The following is an 18,383-nucleotide window of genomic DNA, read 5'->3' as shown; positions in this document are numbered from 1 at the left end:
TTTTTTTGTTTCGCGTCATCCTGTTTTGTCTTTCGTGAAGATACGCGTATCGACTAGCTGCCGAACCTGACTTTGTGAGCAGGGTTTCTTTAGCCATTCGCAATTATACGGAAACTCTTAGGCTTCTGGGAGTTAGTTTTCACTTAATTGTCCACAATCTGCAACGCACTGTGCTCTGGCCTAGCGAAATTGACCTGGAAGGATTCCTTGAGCACTAGGCAGACAGAAAATCAAAAGAATTAAAAAAATTATTTGCGCAAACGTATGTCACGTCAATGTTAGTTTAAACCAAACAACTTTTCATCTGCATTTGGAGGGCTTAGGTATTTTTCATTATTTTGCTTCATTGGAGCATCTCAAGTTTATCCATCTATACAAAAGAGAAAGCATCATGAAAGTCAGAGGTAACAGATCACCGAAGTGCCTGAGCGAATACAAATAAAGAGGATACAAACACGCGAAGTAAGTGACAAAATGTCAGCAGGCATTACAGTAAGGCTTCAATGCTGCTCGAGTCTTCGAAGACGTATGCATAGAAAACTCTGTCGTACAAGGCGCCAGCCCAATTTGGCCAAGCGGGTTTAATCGTGTACCCTACGTGTTTTCTCCAATTCTTACAAAACCATTTATACAAGTGTGACAGAAACTTTAAAGAAGCACTATTAATTGTTTATTTCATTAATGACTTCCAAAATGCACATTTTGCATTGCCACGATTGCGAAACGAATAAAATTGAGTATCAAACTAACGATGAAAGAAAACGGGTGACAGCTAGGAGTATACTGCACATCTGATTAAAAGCCGGCGCACAAGGTACACTATCCCATGGGCACTGTCACCTCAATATGACATGTTATGCTATGACATATTCACAAGATGATAAATATCTGCCACGAACCTACTAAACAGTTTAATATCGATCAATCATTTGATCAATTGTTTATATATACAATCTATACAAATATAAATATTAATCGATTTATTGAAATATCTTCATGGCCCAAAGGACGTTACAGAAGGCAGTTGGGAAAAGTGTACATATAGTATATAACAACAGACTTGGCAATAGTGAATGAACGAAAAAAAAAACACTTCAGAATATACTCACTATTCCAGCTCTAGGTAATAGGCAATATCTAAGCAACGTATTGCAGCATGTGGTCCTCAAGTGTATTTTTTTCTTAATGCATCAAGTTGGTCGACTGAAAGGATGGATGAGGGCAAAATGCTTCAATCTCGAATTGTCTGGGGAACAAATCAATAAAGACTGGCTCGACTTGCGAACAAATAAAACGCAAAATTTATATTGATGATTGATGAATTACCAATTATTGTATGAGATGCTTAACTTGACTTTTAATGTCAGCTAGACACCGGCTACATATGTGCTTGCTAATCTGCACTACCGACTTCCTGTCACTTGCAGTTACACGTATTATTTTCCTTTTCAATTGCTCGCTTGTTGAAGTTATTATTTTTTTACAGCGAAGCTGTTGATGGCCAGCGTTACGTGGATTTTTCGTGTGCGTAAGCAAAACGTCAGGTCCCGCACGAACGCGCTCGTGCCACTTGTGCTCGTGTCATCTTCTTCCAGAACTGGCTTGTCAGCGTCCTTGGGATATGCATTTTTCGTAGATTAGTTATCAATACGCACCATTTTCAAGATCAGTAGACTCCCAGGTAGATAATTGGGGTTTCTCAAAGATTTTACGCTGTGCGACCCGTGTCGGCCTTGTCTACGTTCGCACCGGCCTCTCTTTGCCGGTGTTGAAAGCGCTTGCGTATCTAGTTTCCTTTCCTTCCGCTCTCCCGTGGTGGCGGTATATAAACAAACCAGAAAGACAAGTTGTTATTCTCCATTTTCGATTTCCCTTCTCTTCTGTCATCGTAATGGGGAGGCCGCATACAGTCCGTACTCCCGAGGAGCAACGCGCCTATGAATAGCGACAGATGCGAGAGTGCAATCGGCGCCGCCGGGCCGCAAACACCAATTGTCCACCGATCAAGAAAAATAATGACCACCAATCAAGACAATAAGTCGAAAGATTAGTCTACAAGCCAATGTTATCTAATAGTACAGAGCTGCTGCCGGTCTTGCACCAATAAAGAGAAGAAATGCATAGTATAAAAGACATGTTAAATATTGTCAACAAATAAAATCTAGCAGCTTATTATTAGGCAATCGGAAGAATCACCGGTGTTTGAGTAATCGGTTTTGGTTTTTTGAACATTATTATGATTCGATCTCATGGCAGTTACTCCGTGGAAAAAGGAAAACGAGAAACTACAATTCAGGTCTCACGCACTGTGGGAAACGGTTTAGGCGAAGTTATTGTTGCTGTTGGCGAAGAACATGGTTCGTGTTTCACAACCATCAGGAAGCATAGAGCACAACATTTCCTGGAAGTTGTACACCTGATCTTCTGAAAACACATTGTTCAAGTTAACACCCGGATATGGCCGACCCAATCCAATGTCTTTCGCACAATACACGCCGACCCCATGCAAGTCATCCTGCATGAAGAGTTTCTCAAAGTACTATTGAGAACCCGTGAACGACCCATTCTGGCATCGCTGCTACCTCTGATCACTACGCATCGATGTCGCCCGTATTCGCGTTTACGATAAGTATGCCCTCGCGTTCCAACCTATATTCGTCGCTATGTACCAACGCTGCTCCACTTCACGTTTACGATCCAGCTCGTGTCCTAAACTACGCTTTGCTGCGCATCGGAACGTTCACTCTCTGGTCGATGCTTTTTTCGAGCCCTAGTCTCCAGTGAATTAAGTACATGCATTGACCCGGTTTTGTTTCCGTTCCAGCTAGCGTCTGCCATCTTCGCCCCGGGCCGCATAAGGTTGCACAACCTTTGAGACCAGTGCAATGGGCCCTCCTTACCTCAGGTTTACCTCAGTTGGCACATCTATGGCACCTGCATATTGTCCAACACAGGAGCCAGCAACCAGCATTCGCAATGTTGGGGAAGCGGCAGAGATAATTAGGCATCAAGAACCAACAGTTCTAAGAGGATCACCTCTCTGATGTCGCAAAACAAATCAGCTCTTCATCAAATGACAAAATACGAATGACCGTTTGTGATGGCTGGGTTCGAGAGCAGCCAGCGATGAAAGTGTATGCCTTAATTATTACAGCGCTAATCATTTGATTACCGCCCTGAGCTATAAAGTAACTGTGCTTGCCGTGCAGTCTGGCCGCGAAATATCGTCCATGAAACGTATGTTTAAAGTATCCTGGAAAGACGAAGAAAGCTAAGGTTTTCTGACGCAGCCAGCAGCATTGTTAGCCTATTGAGCATGCCCCACTTGAGCACATCTTCCTTCCCCCTCTCCCTTTCTGACATTGCAGCGTGATGGTCGGCATCACAATTCATGCCCCTGGAGAGAAAATAAAAAGAAAAGCAATCATCAAACCGAAATATGAGTGGTCTTATAAGGTTCACTCCATAGCACGCATCGTGAGCAGAAGACCGAAATACAGCAAATCAATGTGAATTCATCACACAAAGTTTTTACACTTTTGTGCTCGAAGGATAAGGGCAAACGAGGTGCTTGATTTTTTATTTCCTTCGAAATCAAGACAGCATTGAAGCCAAGGTAAGCGTAGAGCAATTCGCAGTTCTTAACACAAATAAAAATGGAAATCAGTAAAAGTAGACGAAAAGTTCATATGCCACAGGTAGAAGCCGGGCCCATCGACGGCAACTTTCGGGGCACCAGATAGCTAAAACTTACGGCACCCGTAACAATGACTGAAGGCGCCTATGGGAAATAATTTGGTTTTAAGAAGTCATTTTTAAAGGTAAATATGACATATGGTGTTTCACAGCATATATACGTATGTATATTTCTCATAGAAAGACACAGTTTGCCTTTATAAAACGTTTCAATGGTTCACTGAAAATGGGCTAATGCAAATTAAAACCGCATGCTTCAGCATTTCACGCTAATCACACATTATTTGCTAGTTCTAAATGAGTACGTATTGTACTGTACCGCATGTTTCTTAAAATAAAATCATTTGTGTTGCCGGTAAACCTGGCAGTTATTTCGTACTCAAGCAGTGCTTGATGTTCGGGTAAGCTAACATAACTACTTATGTCGTAACCAATATGCACCAAGAGTTCACAGCTACGTACCATGCCAACAGCAGAAGACAGTCTTCAATTAAAATTATTGCGATTTCATTGACAAAGTTTCGGCGTGAGGAAGTAGATTTTGCGGAGCCTTTAAAGCAGGGAGGCACCGCATGTGACCATTTCTGAAGCAGATATTCGTTACTGTAAAGGAGAAGCTGGTGCCTTTTCTTGAGCTTCATTACGAAGCGAAGTTACACTGATCGTTCATAAGTGCGGCGCCATTTCATATAACAGAATTTTGTGTGAGCGTTCATCGCTGCCCACTGTTCAAGCAACTCTCCGCATAGAAGCAACGCTTCACTCTGTTAATTTTTTATCTTGCCACAGCTCTTCGTCGAACACAAATTTATCATTGTAGAGCCCGATGCAGCAAATGTACGTTTCACAATGAAGCTGCAATACAATGGTTTTGCATACTGGCAAAAACAAACTCAACATGCTGATTCAAGAGAGTGAGAATGCGACAATCAAAAGTAGAATATTTTTGTCTCGTATTGTCTCGGCAAAAACATAACCGCTTGTGAACGGAAGCATATGCTGGCAGGCTTTCCATGTAGCAGAATATGGCGCAGGTCTTTCGTCTAAAAACTTTGTTCGTGCGGGGCCTATTTTATTTTCTGATCACGTTAGCACACGTTTCGACACACACGCTTCCAGGAAAGCTTGAGGGAAACCACAAAAGCTATTCGGAAAGACAAGGTAATTTTAACTTTACTGTTGTGCCTGTTAGGCCTGCTCTTCCGCCATCTGTTTCGAGTACGTATTTTTCTGTTTTCCTGCCTTGCATCGTGAACCTAAGAAGCAGCACTATGCATGCCAAGTCAATTTTTTGTGTTAAAATGTATAATACACCACGGCCTGCACATTGCCGTGAGTATCAACTCAGACATACTAAACTTAGGTTTTTTTTCATTATGCGGGATATACTTGAGGAAATAATAATCAAATAGCAAAAGCTCTCCTTGAGTGAGACTCGAAGTAGTAAACTCGAGAGTGCACGTAGGTTACTTGAACAAGAGGATCTTCGTTCAAGCATTTCAGCAGAATGTTATCGGCATTGGCAAATGTAAAAGGCGTCGAGAAAACCGGCGTTTTCATACGTTTTTGACTTAGGCGCGGAAGGTTGTGGCACAACAAGCTGCTTGCACTCACGAATCGTAACTGCCTGTGGATGAAAGCGTAACGCTGTACACTGGTGAATGCTATGGTTGTCAGCAGATGAATATGTACAAGATAAGGAAATTTGGATGCACGAGGGTACTTTGTGTTGTGTTGGGACAACTGTAGTGTATCATGCACACAGAACGAGGTTGCGTTACTGACAGTTGCGACGCTCTGCTGAATTGTTTGCTCATGCTATGCACATCTGTGCAAAGAGGGAACTAAAACAAATGTATTTTCTGATTGAAGAATGCATATATGGTGGACGCGTCTTATAAACAAGTTGCGGATGTACCCAGGCATAGGAGAAAAAAAAAGTTAGAAGAGTGCAACATGCAGTACCCTACACTGTGAAGTACATACACTGCCAAATTTTAATAGGCAGCATAGTTTATTTCAAACTACATTATATGAAAGACTAAAGAACGTCCTACTCTTGGCTGGTGAATAAAGGAGTAGAACTACAAGAATGGACATGTCAAAGCCTCGGACAAGAACAGCTCTAGACAAGAATAGCTCAGTGAAGAAAAAAGAAACACTGACGTCAACTTTTGACCGAAAGGCTAAGCCTTTCTTCCCACGCATTCCAAACTACCGATCTAACAAGCATTATTTATCTCTCAGTAATAATGCTGCAGCATTTCTCTGCTGCAACAACGGAAACGAACATATAATTTAGGAATGGCAAAATAAACACGCGTGCCATACAAAAACGTTGACCTCAAATATTCAACAAGAATCGCATTTCTCGTCTACAGTGTAATTTCAGAAGATTATATTTATTAGCACTGGGTATTACAATCAATACAATTCTTTAAAAGTTTTTCCTTACTTTATTGACTACCTTCGAAACACCACATAAACACTAAATGTGCCTTAAATCTAGAAATATGGGAAGTGCTGCCCTTTCCCATATATTACTAACAACATTGCCAGAAACATGTAACTACTATACGTATCAAATGGTAAATCACAGTGGATTTCATCAAGAAACAGTTACGCGACCACTTCCTGGCGCTATAATGTTTATCTTATTCTATTACGCTTGCTTATTGTAGCTACGGTAATTTTCTTGCAATTATGAAATTGCAATTGAAAGTGTATGCAATTATCAATGAATGGCACATTTTCTTAATCATATTTTCTCCTTTTATCCTATTCTGAATCATGAATCTTTGTATTATGATCAACGAGTGAGCGATATTTTCTTTGATGTTCCTACTAATGTGTTGGAGACAATTATGTGAACATTTTTTATCTTAAATATCTTTCTGTTGCTTCCCCCGTAAGTGCGCTCATTGAATTTTAGGAAGCTTACCTATCGTAATATGCGCGTATCTGCTGGCATGTAATGCACGCTACGCCCTCGTTAAGCTCCTATGACAGCTTTTTTGGCTAAGAGTTCCTCCAGTATCTTTACTGGGAAAAAATAGCGTTAAAATATTATAAAGTTTATACTAGTATAAATCACAGCCTGTAGGTTTAAAATTCACTTTGAGGAGCCATTTAATTACTACCTAAAACATCCGCCATATAATAAAAAATATTGCCGTTATCTGCTCTGCTGATGAAAAGGAAAAAAAAAGGAAGAGCGGATTCTCAAATGAACAACTTAAAAAATTGTATTAATGCCACGGTATAATACAAGGGCAAGTGAAAAAGTAAAGGGACTTTTGTGAAGAGGCACATTTATTCTGATAGAAAACTGAAACATACATTATTTTTCTACATAACTTCCCTGCACTTCAATGCACTTTGCATAAAGTTTCAGAAATTTTTTTATTCCTTCGAAAAAAAAACGTTTTTTTTTGTTGCACCTCTCACCAATTTTGCCCCTCATCAATGACTTCTGCATCGGTTGGTAATCTTCCTTTGAGCGCTTCGTTCGATGCTCCAAACGTATGAAAACCGCTGGGAGCCGAGTCTGGCCTGTATGGCGGGTGTTCCAGCAATTCGAAGCAGGTTTCAGCTTAGCTCGCAACACATCACAATAGTTCTCACTGTTCGCAGTTTCACCTCTTGGGGTGAAATGGGAAGTCAAAGTCATGTCAAAAGTGATACCTGCAATCAGATCCAAACGTTGTGGAAAACTGCGAAAAGGTGTCATCCTGCAGCAAGACAACGCTCGGCCACATTCTGCCAAATGGACGGCCGAAACAATAAAGGAGTTGGGATTCGAATTGCTGGAACACCCGCCATACAGTCCAGACCTGGCTCCAAGCGATTTTCATATCTTTGGACTACTGAAGGAAGCGCTCCGGGGAAGAAGATTTGCACCCAATGCAGAAGTCATTGATGCGGTGCAAAATTGGCTACAGGTGCAACCCAAAAAATCTTTTTCGACGGATTTGAAAAACTTGTGAAACCTTGAGCAAAGTGCGTTGAAGTGCAGGGAGGTTGTGTAGAAAAATATTGTATGTTTCAGTTTTCTAGCATTAGAATAAATGTACCTTTTCTCAAAAGTCCCTTTACTTTTTGACTTCCCTTCGCACAAAGCTAACTGAACGCGAAAAAAAAATAATAATAAAGATTTCCTATTCGAATACGACATTACAGATATCATATCCATATATTACACATATCAGGAAAGAAGAGCAGAAGTATGATAACACAGAGATGTTAAAAAACTTAAGCCCTAAATAAAGCGAATTTTGCATGGGTTTCAAGCTGCGCACACAGGAATGTTCCGGACAGACTGAGTTGAAATGACGCCTCAGGTCACTTTACTCACCATCGCTAGTTGTGGAATAGAATAAAGCGTTCGTTGCACGTATCCGCATGCCGTCACTGAAGCTTCCATTTGCATAGCAGTCGCGATACGAAACCCGACTGCTCTAAGAGGTTCCGAATAGCATCCAGCGCACACGAGAAACCACGTTTGCATGCCTCATAACCATATCGTGGTTTTGACGCCGCATAAAACCCCAGAATCTAGAAACCACGTGTCCAGATCGAGGGGCTCCTAAGCACTACATGCCAGTATCCCATGCGTGTCGTAGGAGCTCAAGAGTTTATCCCGAAGCACTCCTTTTACCAACGCCATGATGGCAATAGTTTGGCCCCTTACACCTAAAACTGATAAACAAAACCGCGTACTTTGTTCATGAAAGTGGGCGCACTATTGAGAATCCGTACAATGCGTTGGCGGGCTAGTTGGTGCGAATCCATAATTACTTGTTTAGCGCAAAAACAACGGACACGTGAAAGACGACAGGACAAGGCGCTACTCTCAACTGACATCATTTATTGTATCCCTCCTTTATATAGAGCAGAAACAAGAAGAACATGCGCAGTGAGCACCATGCTCGGCAACCACCACAACATCTGATCGCCAGAGTGCACTCATGACACATAATCCAAAAAACCATATTCCGCGCTGTACAAGATTAAGGAAGGCACACTAATGCACTGCGAACCCAGTGACTGTATGAAAAAAGCTTCCGATAATTCTCGGGCGGTGGTATCACGGCTCTTTTTCAAAATCGTAGTGTCATGGAACATAGCTTTGCACCTGCATATTTTGCAATGTTGAGCTAAATGGGAACCTGTGCCTGTCGCTATAGATCGCTCGTGTTCTCTAAGGCGCTCGTTAACACAGCGGCCTGACTGCCCTACGTACACTTTGCCACATGACAACGGAATCTTATATACTACACCGACGCTACAATCTACAATCTTCTCGTGGTTCTTTTCACAAACTGGTTTCTTACTTGTTTTTGAAATACGGCTGCACAACAATGACAATTTCTGAGGAGCAAAAAACACTACTGGGACATTGTGTCTAGTGGCGACATTCTTTAGATTGTGAGCCACTCTATGGCAATACGGCACAACTTCAGGCCACTTCTTTTGAGTAACACAGTTGCTTTTGTGACACTTCCCTTTCAGTCTCTCAAGCAATACCTCAGAGACCGAGGTCACCATCACACCTGGGTAGCCCGCCGCCTTCAGCCTATTTAACTGTGCGATGAAACTCTGGTTCGCGGTGTGATGACACGATTTCTTCAACGAAGATTCTAGACACATCAAAGCAATGGCGCGTTTGACAATCTTTGAGTGCGCAGACGCATAAGGTAAGAGTTCCTTACGTGCACGTGGCGAGTACATCCAACACGCGTGATCTGCTTGTAAGGATAGCTGCAAATCTAAAAACTGAAGTTTACCGTCCCTAGATAGCTCATGTGTGAAAGTCAGACCTTTGCCATTGTCAGTGAACAGAGTTAAAATATCGGCTACCGTAACGGAGCATTCGTTGTTAGTCTGTTTTATCACAACAAGAAAATCGTCAACATATCTAAAAATTTGAACCAAGTCATTGTCTAAAGCACTCTTAAGAGCGCGGTCAACAAACGATAAAAAAATTACACAGAGCAGGTGCCACACATGAACCAATACAAACACCATTTCTTTGAATATATAGCTTATTTTTGAACCAGATAAAAGTTGCACTTAGATAAAATTCGAGAAGGGACAAAATACTTTCCGAGGACAACCCGGTTTCATTGCGAAAATCTACCTCGCCACTATATGGTTTTTTGGATTATGTGTCATGAGTGCACTCTGGCGATCAGATGTTGTGGTGGTTGCCGCGCATGGTGCTCACTGCCCATGTTCTTGTTTCTGCTCTATATAAAGGAGGGATACAATAAAATGATGTCAGTTGGGAGTGGCGCCTTGTCCTGTCGTCTTTCACGTGTCCGTTGTTTTTGCGCTAAACAAGTAATTATGTATTGAGAATCCACATGCGAAAATCAGACTCGAAATAAGTTATTGCGTCTCTCGTTACTTCTGAATGTATCTCAGTTGCTGCTGTAAATTACCGCACTATATTTACGACGACGGTGACCATGATAATGACTATCATATTGATGATAATTACGATTGGCTAATGGCAACCTGTTTATTCGGCGTCGCGAGAAATAATCGCATGGCCTGCGCGAGCTTTTTATTTGATTCTAGATCTAATTTCATAGGAAAATTGGATTTCGCATCGGCCACAAGGAAATATTGCAAGCCTCTTGTTTTGTAGTGAATTGGAGTAAAGCGGGCAGCCATAAAAAGACTATAACAATGTCCTCTTCACCCATTTTTATCTGAACAAAGGCGACCATGTCATTTACAAATGTCTATTATTGCAGAGCATGCCTATGTTCCGCCACATCCATATTTCTAAGGCTGTTAACTGCGACGAAATGTTCCTTGATAGAGCATTTCTTTTCAACAATATGTCCACTTTTTTTGAAAGTTCGAAAGCACGTCCGCATTTATTATTACACAGGAACATCTGTTAACCACCAAAGCAAGTCTTCACCACAAGGTGGACTTTCACGACCACCCCGTCCACCACCACCTCAGTTTGGAGCACGTCAGAGTACGTACCATCTTCTCCAACTTCCAGCCGACATACAGCAGAAAAATTGATTACGATTCTTCGCCTACTTCAGGCGTTTTGAATCTATCTATCTATCTATCTATCTATCTATCTATCTATCTATCTATCTATCTATCTATCTATCTATCTATCTATCTATCTATCTATCTATCTATCTATCTATCTATCTATCTATCTATCTATCTATCTATCTATCTATCTATCTATCTATCTATCTATCTATCTATCTATCTATCTATCTATCTATCTATCTATCTATCTATCTATCTATCTATCTATCTATCTATCTATCTATCTATCTATCTATCTATCTATCTATCTATCTATCTATCTATCTATCTATCTATCTATCTATCTATCTATCTATCTATCTATCTATCTATCTATGCTCAACGCAGACAAAGACGAGTGGTCAGGGGAGGTGTACTATTGCACTAGTGCTAGTCCGAACCCAATTCACAAGCGTCACTCAAAGACAGCAACCCGACGCTTATCAGGTTGTGCCACCAATGCACTAGGTATCTCCTGCTTTTGAACGAACGTCATTCACGCCAGTGCTCTAGCGAGCTGCGCCATGAATGTACTCGGCGTGTGCCGCTCTTCGGTAAACCACTCGCCAACTTGGGTCACTGAGTATTTGCCACTGGGTGTGCGGCAAGCGAGGGAACAATTTTCAGCGTGGGCAAGCACCGGCACGACACTTCTTATCGTCTCAGAGGCCACACGTGTACTTCTCGGTAGCACCAATATGCGGAGCAGCTCGTCCGGAATGAAGCGCGATATTGGAGCCCGGTTGCCGCGTCACGCTTTTTCTCAGCGTTCGCACGCACCGGCGCTCCACGCATTTCGGAGGCCATCCGTGGGCTTCGCGGCGGCACATGCCACGCAGTGTTCTTAGGGAAGCGAGAAAGACAAGTCCCGCTGCAGTACACGCCTCACACATACCTCGTTTGGACGGTGGCAATACGCTGTGTCGCTATATTGATTCAATGCTAAACACATTTAACATTTGTTAGCCGGTGAAAAGTGGTCACCGGTGAAAGATAAACACGTACACGTGTCAGTGCCCTCCCCTTAAACAGCGTCGTCCCGATACTACAAACAAGCACGAAAGGGAAAATAAAACCACGCGTAATAAAGAAAAAACAATAACAAAACAGCGAAGTACCTAAGTTCGTCAGCGGGCGTAGAAAGGCTTAAGACGCACCACGTGGATGACTTCTGGTCGCACGCGGCGCCGCTGTGATTGCGAAATGCCGTCTGGCACGACCTCATAGTCCAGTGCGTCAATTGGTCGGATGATCTTATAGGGTCGGAAAAAATTGCCCGCCAATCCACCCTGTGAAGGTGGTTGGAAAGCGAAGCTTTTTACGCCACCCTTACGGTGACTGCGGCGCACTTGATATTTCACACACTATAACGTAACTTTAACCACGGCCTTTATTATTATTTACTTCACAACGATGTTCACTACTGCTTTATGATCCGTGTGATATACACTACTAGACTACCCCATATTGGGGTAGTCTAGAAAATGAACCGAAGCAGTTACTAGGCTGGAAGGGTTTCGAATGACGTCACCCCTCTTTCAAGCAGCTGCATAAGCTTTGCAACAGCTGCAATCTAATCTTACGGACCGCGCCGAGCCTGTTTCCGTTGTTTGCCCGCAGCCCTTATCATCCATCATGTTGGCTCATCACTCTGAAGCTTGTTTTTGTGGTTTTTCTTGCGAAAACGGGTGCTTAGTTGTACGCTGAATGCCTGAATTCAAGTAAGCTATACTGCTATACCTGCAATTGTTAGCGGTTCGTCGGGATCGTTTTTTGCTTACAACGACGGACACGACAGAACCCTTGGCTGGTAGAGGTACAAAGCTTCGCTTTAATAGCGTCGTAACAGTTTCTCGCTAAGTCCTCGTCGGCGCATCGGAGTCCAGACTCAAACACGGTCACCGGGCGTCGTTGAAGATTGACACGTGTACATGTTTATCTTTCACTGGTGACCGCTTTTCACCGGCTAACAAATGTTAAACGTTATCGCTAGGCGCAGGACGCACCTGCATGTATCGGAAGTTTCTCGAACGTTATCGATGCTTCTATCCGTTGTCTATTGTCACCGACGCGTATGTAATCTGACTGTATGAGCGACGCGAATTGTCCAGTACTTTCTGGAAGACACGGGGGCACCAGGGATTACTTTGGAACCTTCGATGAGTCAAGTATAAAAGCCGACCCGGCGAAGCGCGTCGGCTTTCGACGATCGCCGACTGTGCTCGCCGCTATCGTTGTGCTTCGAGTGTAGCTTGCTTTTGTGGGCACAGGTTTGCCCAATAAAGAATCAGTTGTAGAATGAGGCTGTAGCACCCTAAGGTAATTAATGCATTTGTTCGAGTTGCTACTGCCCCCCCCCCCCCCCCCTATATATAGCTGGCGAAAACAAATCGCACGAGCAGAGTGACTAAAGAGGGTAGGTATATCACATAAGGCAGCAGGAAGCTGCTACTTTCAGCCTACTGTGATTGCTAATGAAATAGGAATCATAGACATAATAATTTAAAAAATAGAAATAATGAAAATTCAACCGCTTTTGTAGTTTTGAACATAAGTAATAATCTTTCCACTTTAATGGACGATGTCAAGCGCATTACCTTACAGGAGGATCGTCTGGAAACAACGCAACGAAACCTGCGCCAGGCACTCGACGGGAAGCTCCACCCCGTCCACCACCACCTAAACTTAAAAACCCTAACAGTAAGTATCTCCTTCCTAACCTTCCAGCCCACAAAGGGCAGCGTAACGTCGAAACCGAGACCGTGTGTGGTCGTATAAGAGCATAAGCGATATCGACACTAATTGTACGCTTGACAGAACCCGAAAAACTTGGTATGAGCATTTGATTGGTTATCTCTCCTGCACACATCTGCGTTATTACACTAAACATATGAATCCTAACCAACAAGTTTTGAGTGGTTGCTTCTACAATATTCAAAAGTGGAACCCACGTAGGAATTCCTTTTTTCCCCATCAACATACGAAGTTTCATTTGCATGTCACGTAAATATTTGAAGACCTCTTTTATATAAAATGTTTCCCCGATTATGTGCCGACGCACATCCTGCCTGTGCTAGACGTAGCCTCCACTGATAATGAGGTTGTAGCACCCTAAAATAATTGATGCATTTGGTTGAGTTGCTGAGGATAACAATAATGTATTACAGAAATTGTGCTGATTCAAATGTGAAACTGCATGTGGCTCGCTTTCTTCTTGTTCTTACCCAGTAAAATACAAGTGTTGTTAACGTTCAGTGTTTGCAATATAGCGTACAAAAAACAACCGTGGGTTCTTGAAGGGGTGCTAATTTCTTGATATTTACACTAAGAGATGTGGCAATATTGCTCCTTATTTTTTGCAGGACATTCTGCACCTGGTCGGGCAGAATTTTGAGGCCTTGCCGAGCTGCTCCTAATAAAACTGCTTTGTACATCAACGGAATGCAAATATTACATATATTTTAAAATTAATCATTGTATAGGACACGAAGCCAGCGAAGAGTTGTCTTCAAAATTTCGTTGCTACATCAAAGTAGAGGTATCAACAGCAGCAGTAGTAGTATTAAGTAGTACTAGTAAGTAGTAGTGGCAGTAAGTAGTAGTAGTAATAATAAGTAGTTGTAGTAAGTAGTAAGTAGTAGTAGTAGTAATAGTCAGTTTCGGCGTATAGGCAAGAGAAATGGCTCGCGCCAATACGCTACCGTACAGCTTTGGGGAATAATTGGCGCATATACGTAAATTTTATCAAAATGCAAGACGAATCTTCACTGGAAAAAATTCACAAAAGCACGGAGGCCTAAGATTATGGGCCTAGACAGGCGGATAGAGAACGAGAGGCGGGAAGTTGATGAATTTATCCACTCATTTTGTCCGCACTTGTACTATAAAAATACTCAATATTTTACACTGCGAGTAAAAATGTCCCTTCGCTTACCAACGCGCCCATAGGGAGCAGGTAGTCGACCGCGGCAGCTGTTCCAACGATCTTTTAAGTGAAGCTGCGCAACACCCCGGAGGAGCGAAAAACTTAATTTTTGTGTTTGAGCTAGTGAAAGCTAATAATGGTGTAGTAGTTGTAGTAGTTGTAATAATATTAGTTGTAGTAGTGCACTAAAAATTACGCAACAAGGAAGTAGCGATTGCAAATCTGAAATTTAAGAAGTCACAGTCCTGTGTGGCACACGCAGCACAGTTACAGCGTAAGCTGGTGGAGCGGCTCAAGAATAGCTCCAATTTGGGCACCACGCTCAACAGGGTCTTCGCGGCAGTCTGTTCGCCTCGTTTTGACGAGAACGATCTGAACTGTCCGCCCGGCGTCGATGGCGAGCTGCGGCTTGTAATGCGCTGTGCACAGCAGTCTGCTGAGCCCGATCAAGCCTCACAACTGCAACTTACATGTCAGGCGCGCCGCCTTTGCAGGCACCTTAACTAGACGGCACCACGATACTGGCGGAGACTCGGCAGCTCGGGAGCGTGTTGATTGCGCGTCTCGTCTGAATCGCATATCGTCGTCTGCGCCTGCGGACGCGGCGTTTGCAGGCATCTTACCTAGATGGCGCCACCATACTGGTGGAGGCTCGAGTCGTCTCCCTCTGCGTGCTTGCCTTATATATGGGTATTTCCCGCGTCCCGATAGCAAGCGCTTGAGTGGCTCAGTGTTAGGGTATCCGGCTCTCACGCAGCATGCGCGGGTTCGATCCCGGCGGGAATCGTGTACTTTTTTCGCGCTTTTAGGGATAGCGGTTACGCGGCGGACGCCGGCGGCGGCATCATCGCGACCCGAAACGGCTATTGGAATGATCCCATAACAGCTTACGCTATAAAAACCACTGCTACCGTTTGGAAGGCTATATACCGACTTCAAGTATGCAGATTTAGTAAGTGCTTTTTATACTACTAATACAACTAATAATAATAATAATAATAATAATAATATTAATAATCATAATGTTTTAGGTGCGATGTAGTGCCTTCACAAAGGCAGTACATAGCCTTTATAACCTTTATGCCTTTATGAAGTAAGACTTGGTAAACAATCTCTATGGCTTGACAGTCGTTTATGATGCCGTGTAGTGACGTCCCACGTATTCCGCACGCGTGCGAAGCCGTGTGCCCAGAGAGGTGGCTGAGCGCTATCAGCCAGCAGCCCTTAGGTGCGGTAGCACATCATGAGTGCTGCATTGCCGAACGCGTGCTGTCAAATGTATTATCTCATAGCTAAAACGATCGAACAAAGAAAAAAAGCGTGTATAGTGGCCAGAAACACACTAAGGTGGGCCCACGGGAAAGAGGATCGACATGTGAGGGACAGAACTAGAAGTTTTTTTCTCCGTGTAGTAGCATCGGGGTACCCTTCGGTACTGATGATGACGATATTTATGATGATGATGATGATGATCGCTAATAGCTTCCCCTTTGCATTGGCATGGCGGCAAATAGTTACCTAGCCTGCGTGAGTTAATCATGTGTCTCTGTCTCGAATATCTATTCTACGAATATTGGCTGTCACTTCCAACGCAAGCAGACATTACTAATGTTCTAGGCTGCTGGTAAAGGGTTAAGCAGGTTCCCTAGCAATGACATCGCGATTTCTCCTGACTCCCTTCTTCCCGGAACCTACCTGCAACTTCCTAGAATGGAGATTTATTTTTCATTCCATTCCACGTACCATTCATTTATTTGGTATGCCAAACTTTCGTCAATATATTAGGAATACAAAGTGTAGAAATTATTCGGTTAGTGGCATGAACCTTTGACAGGTAGCTTCTTGTTGCGGCTTTTTCATATTTATTAGCTTCAATTTCAATTTTCATTCATCTGTTTTTCTTTTCAGTACTCTTATTTATTTCTTTATAGTTTGCTGTATATGATAGACGAATGAAGTAGCAGAGGTACTCTTTATCTCACACTTTCCACAGCAGCAATAGCATAACAGAACATAATCAAGTACTACACGGCAACTTTTTGATGCGTGCCACCACTTACAGGCTTTTATGGGTCTGAACAGTTACGTAATCTGCTTAAATACAATCTTCATTGTTTGATCATATGCTTTCCTCTTCACGATTTTAAAACATAATGCTCGGCTCATTATCTTGCAGAGATATCAGTGGGCTACAGCCAGAAGGATTCTGTGGCAAGACAAAAACGAACACCTCCAGTCCGTCCACCACCACCTAATCAGAGCAATCGTCTGAGTGCGTAACTTCTTGCTGACCTCCTAACTACAAAGGGAAGTTTACCGGCCAGGTTCTTGAAGCCATTATTATTCATGCACATTCTATATGAAAAGAACTTTGATTAAGCCATGCTGATTCCCATGCTTTACTTTTTATAGAAGCGCGTTCTCAACAGGGGCGGATCAAGGTTTCAAACAGGAGATGGTGCTGATAAAAAAAATTATGGAGATTCAGCGCATATGTTGGAATCTGTGCGGTGCGAATATTTCGCGAAGCGATTGTTGAACTGGTGTGAATTGACCAATTTATTCCCTTCGTGTTTGGCGTAAAGGAAACTGGCACGCGCAGGTGTTCTCGCATACCCATGCTACGGAATGTGACAAACCTTACATTGACTTGTAGTTCTTCGTTTCTTCTTATGTATTTGGAATGTACCAGTGGTTTTTAGACCACATGCCCGTGGTGAGTGTTTGCCATAGCATAGAAACTACATTATATTCATTGTCGACATGCTGAGATCCTGTGTTAGAGCTAGTTGGCGGTGCCAAAATATGTACCGCTCTATTCTTCGCCACTCCCGCTGTTAGGGACGTGCCATTGTACGGAAACGATAATCTTCATTACAAAACCACGTACACGCTTCGTGCCCGATCCCACGTTGACGGTATGTGCCATAGTATGGAAATCATAATCATTATCATCCACACCCGGTGATCATACCAAAGATCTAGTGCTTGTTCGCCGGGGCGAACTTTGAGAGGTGCTTAGAACAAAATTTCAACCACATGACTGGGTCACTATTCTTGACGTGCATGTCACTATTCTTGACGTGCTGGCTCATTAAAAGGTTCTGGATATACTTGCACCACAGTGTGATTAATATGCCTGTATTTTCAGTTGTCTGTGCAATAATGAACAACGCAATAAACAAAAAAAAGCGTTTCCGGCCTAATCATGAGATAATTTGGCTGCTCTGTTAGCAGGCTGGCATTCGTATACCCTACGCTTTTTCTTTACGCATGACGTTGAATCTACTCAGCGAGAACCCTACCAGAGACCAACCGACCCAGGCGAAACCGTGAAATGATAGGCAAAGAAAACTTCATTTAAAAAATCTCGCACTTTCCACCGAAAGGCGAAGCATTGATAGCGATAGAAAAGATATTAGGTAACTGCACAATGTAAGGTTAAAAGTTTTATCGGACGTATAAACGGCAGTAGACATTTGCTTACGGAATAAATAAACAAGCATGATGTCACGCGCAAACAGGCAAACATGAGCAGATCTCACTCGATGAGCACAAAGACTCGCTGTCCCAACGCTGGTGGATCAATAGCGCCAACACAGCGGAGTGAGCGCTTCTGCTGCCTCTTGCTTCAGCACGTCTCCGAAACTTGAGATAACGCGACCTACAGCACTAGACACGCGAAAACACCACGCAT

At 42.9% G+C, this 18,383-nt stretch overlaps 1 protein-coding gene across 5 annotated transcripts in view; it reads left to right on the top strand.

Moving 5' to 3' along the window:
• The first annotated feature begins 4,683 nt into the window (after positions 1-4,683).
• LOC119465043 (serine/arginine repetitive matrix protein 1-like) overlaps positions 4,684-18,383 on the top strand; it is a 37,589-nt gene continuing 23,889 nt past the window's right edge. For 2 of the 5 annotated variants that reach the window (XM_037725874.2, XM_037725873.2), the window contains exons 1-4: positions 4,684-4,857; positions 10,598-10,690; positions 13,366-13,461; positions 16,863-16,958. In XM_037725874.2, the coding sequence (XP_037581802.1) occupies positions 4,722-4,857; positions 10,598-10,690; positions 13,366-13,461; positions 16,863-16,958 (421 nt within the window). In that variant the 5' untranslated portion in view covers positions 4,684-4,721. The remainder of the gene's footprint in view (positions 4,858-10,597; positions 10,691-13,365; positions 13,462-16,862; positions 16,959-18,383) is intronic. The other 3 variants (XM_049655907.1, XM_049655909.1, XM_049655908.1) reach the window with 3 other exon arrangements.

This window comes from Dermacentor silvarum, chromosome 9 (genome assembly GCF_013339745.2).
Source record: "Dermacentor silvarum isolate Dsil-2018 chromosome 9, BIME_Dsil_1.4, whole genome shotgun sequence".
In the NCBI taxonomy this organism is placed as follows: Eukaryota; Metazoa; Arthropoda; class Arachnida; order Ixodida; family Ixodidae; genus Dermacentor; species Dermacentor silvarum.
The sequence above is the reverse complement of the archived record's forward strand: the minus strand, read 5'-3'. Positions and strand labels throughout refer to the sequence as shown.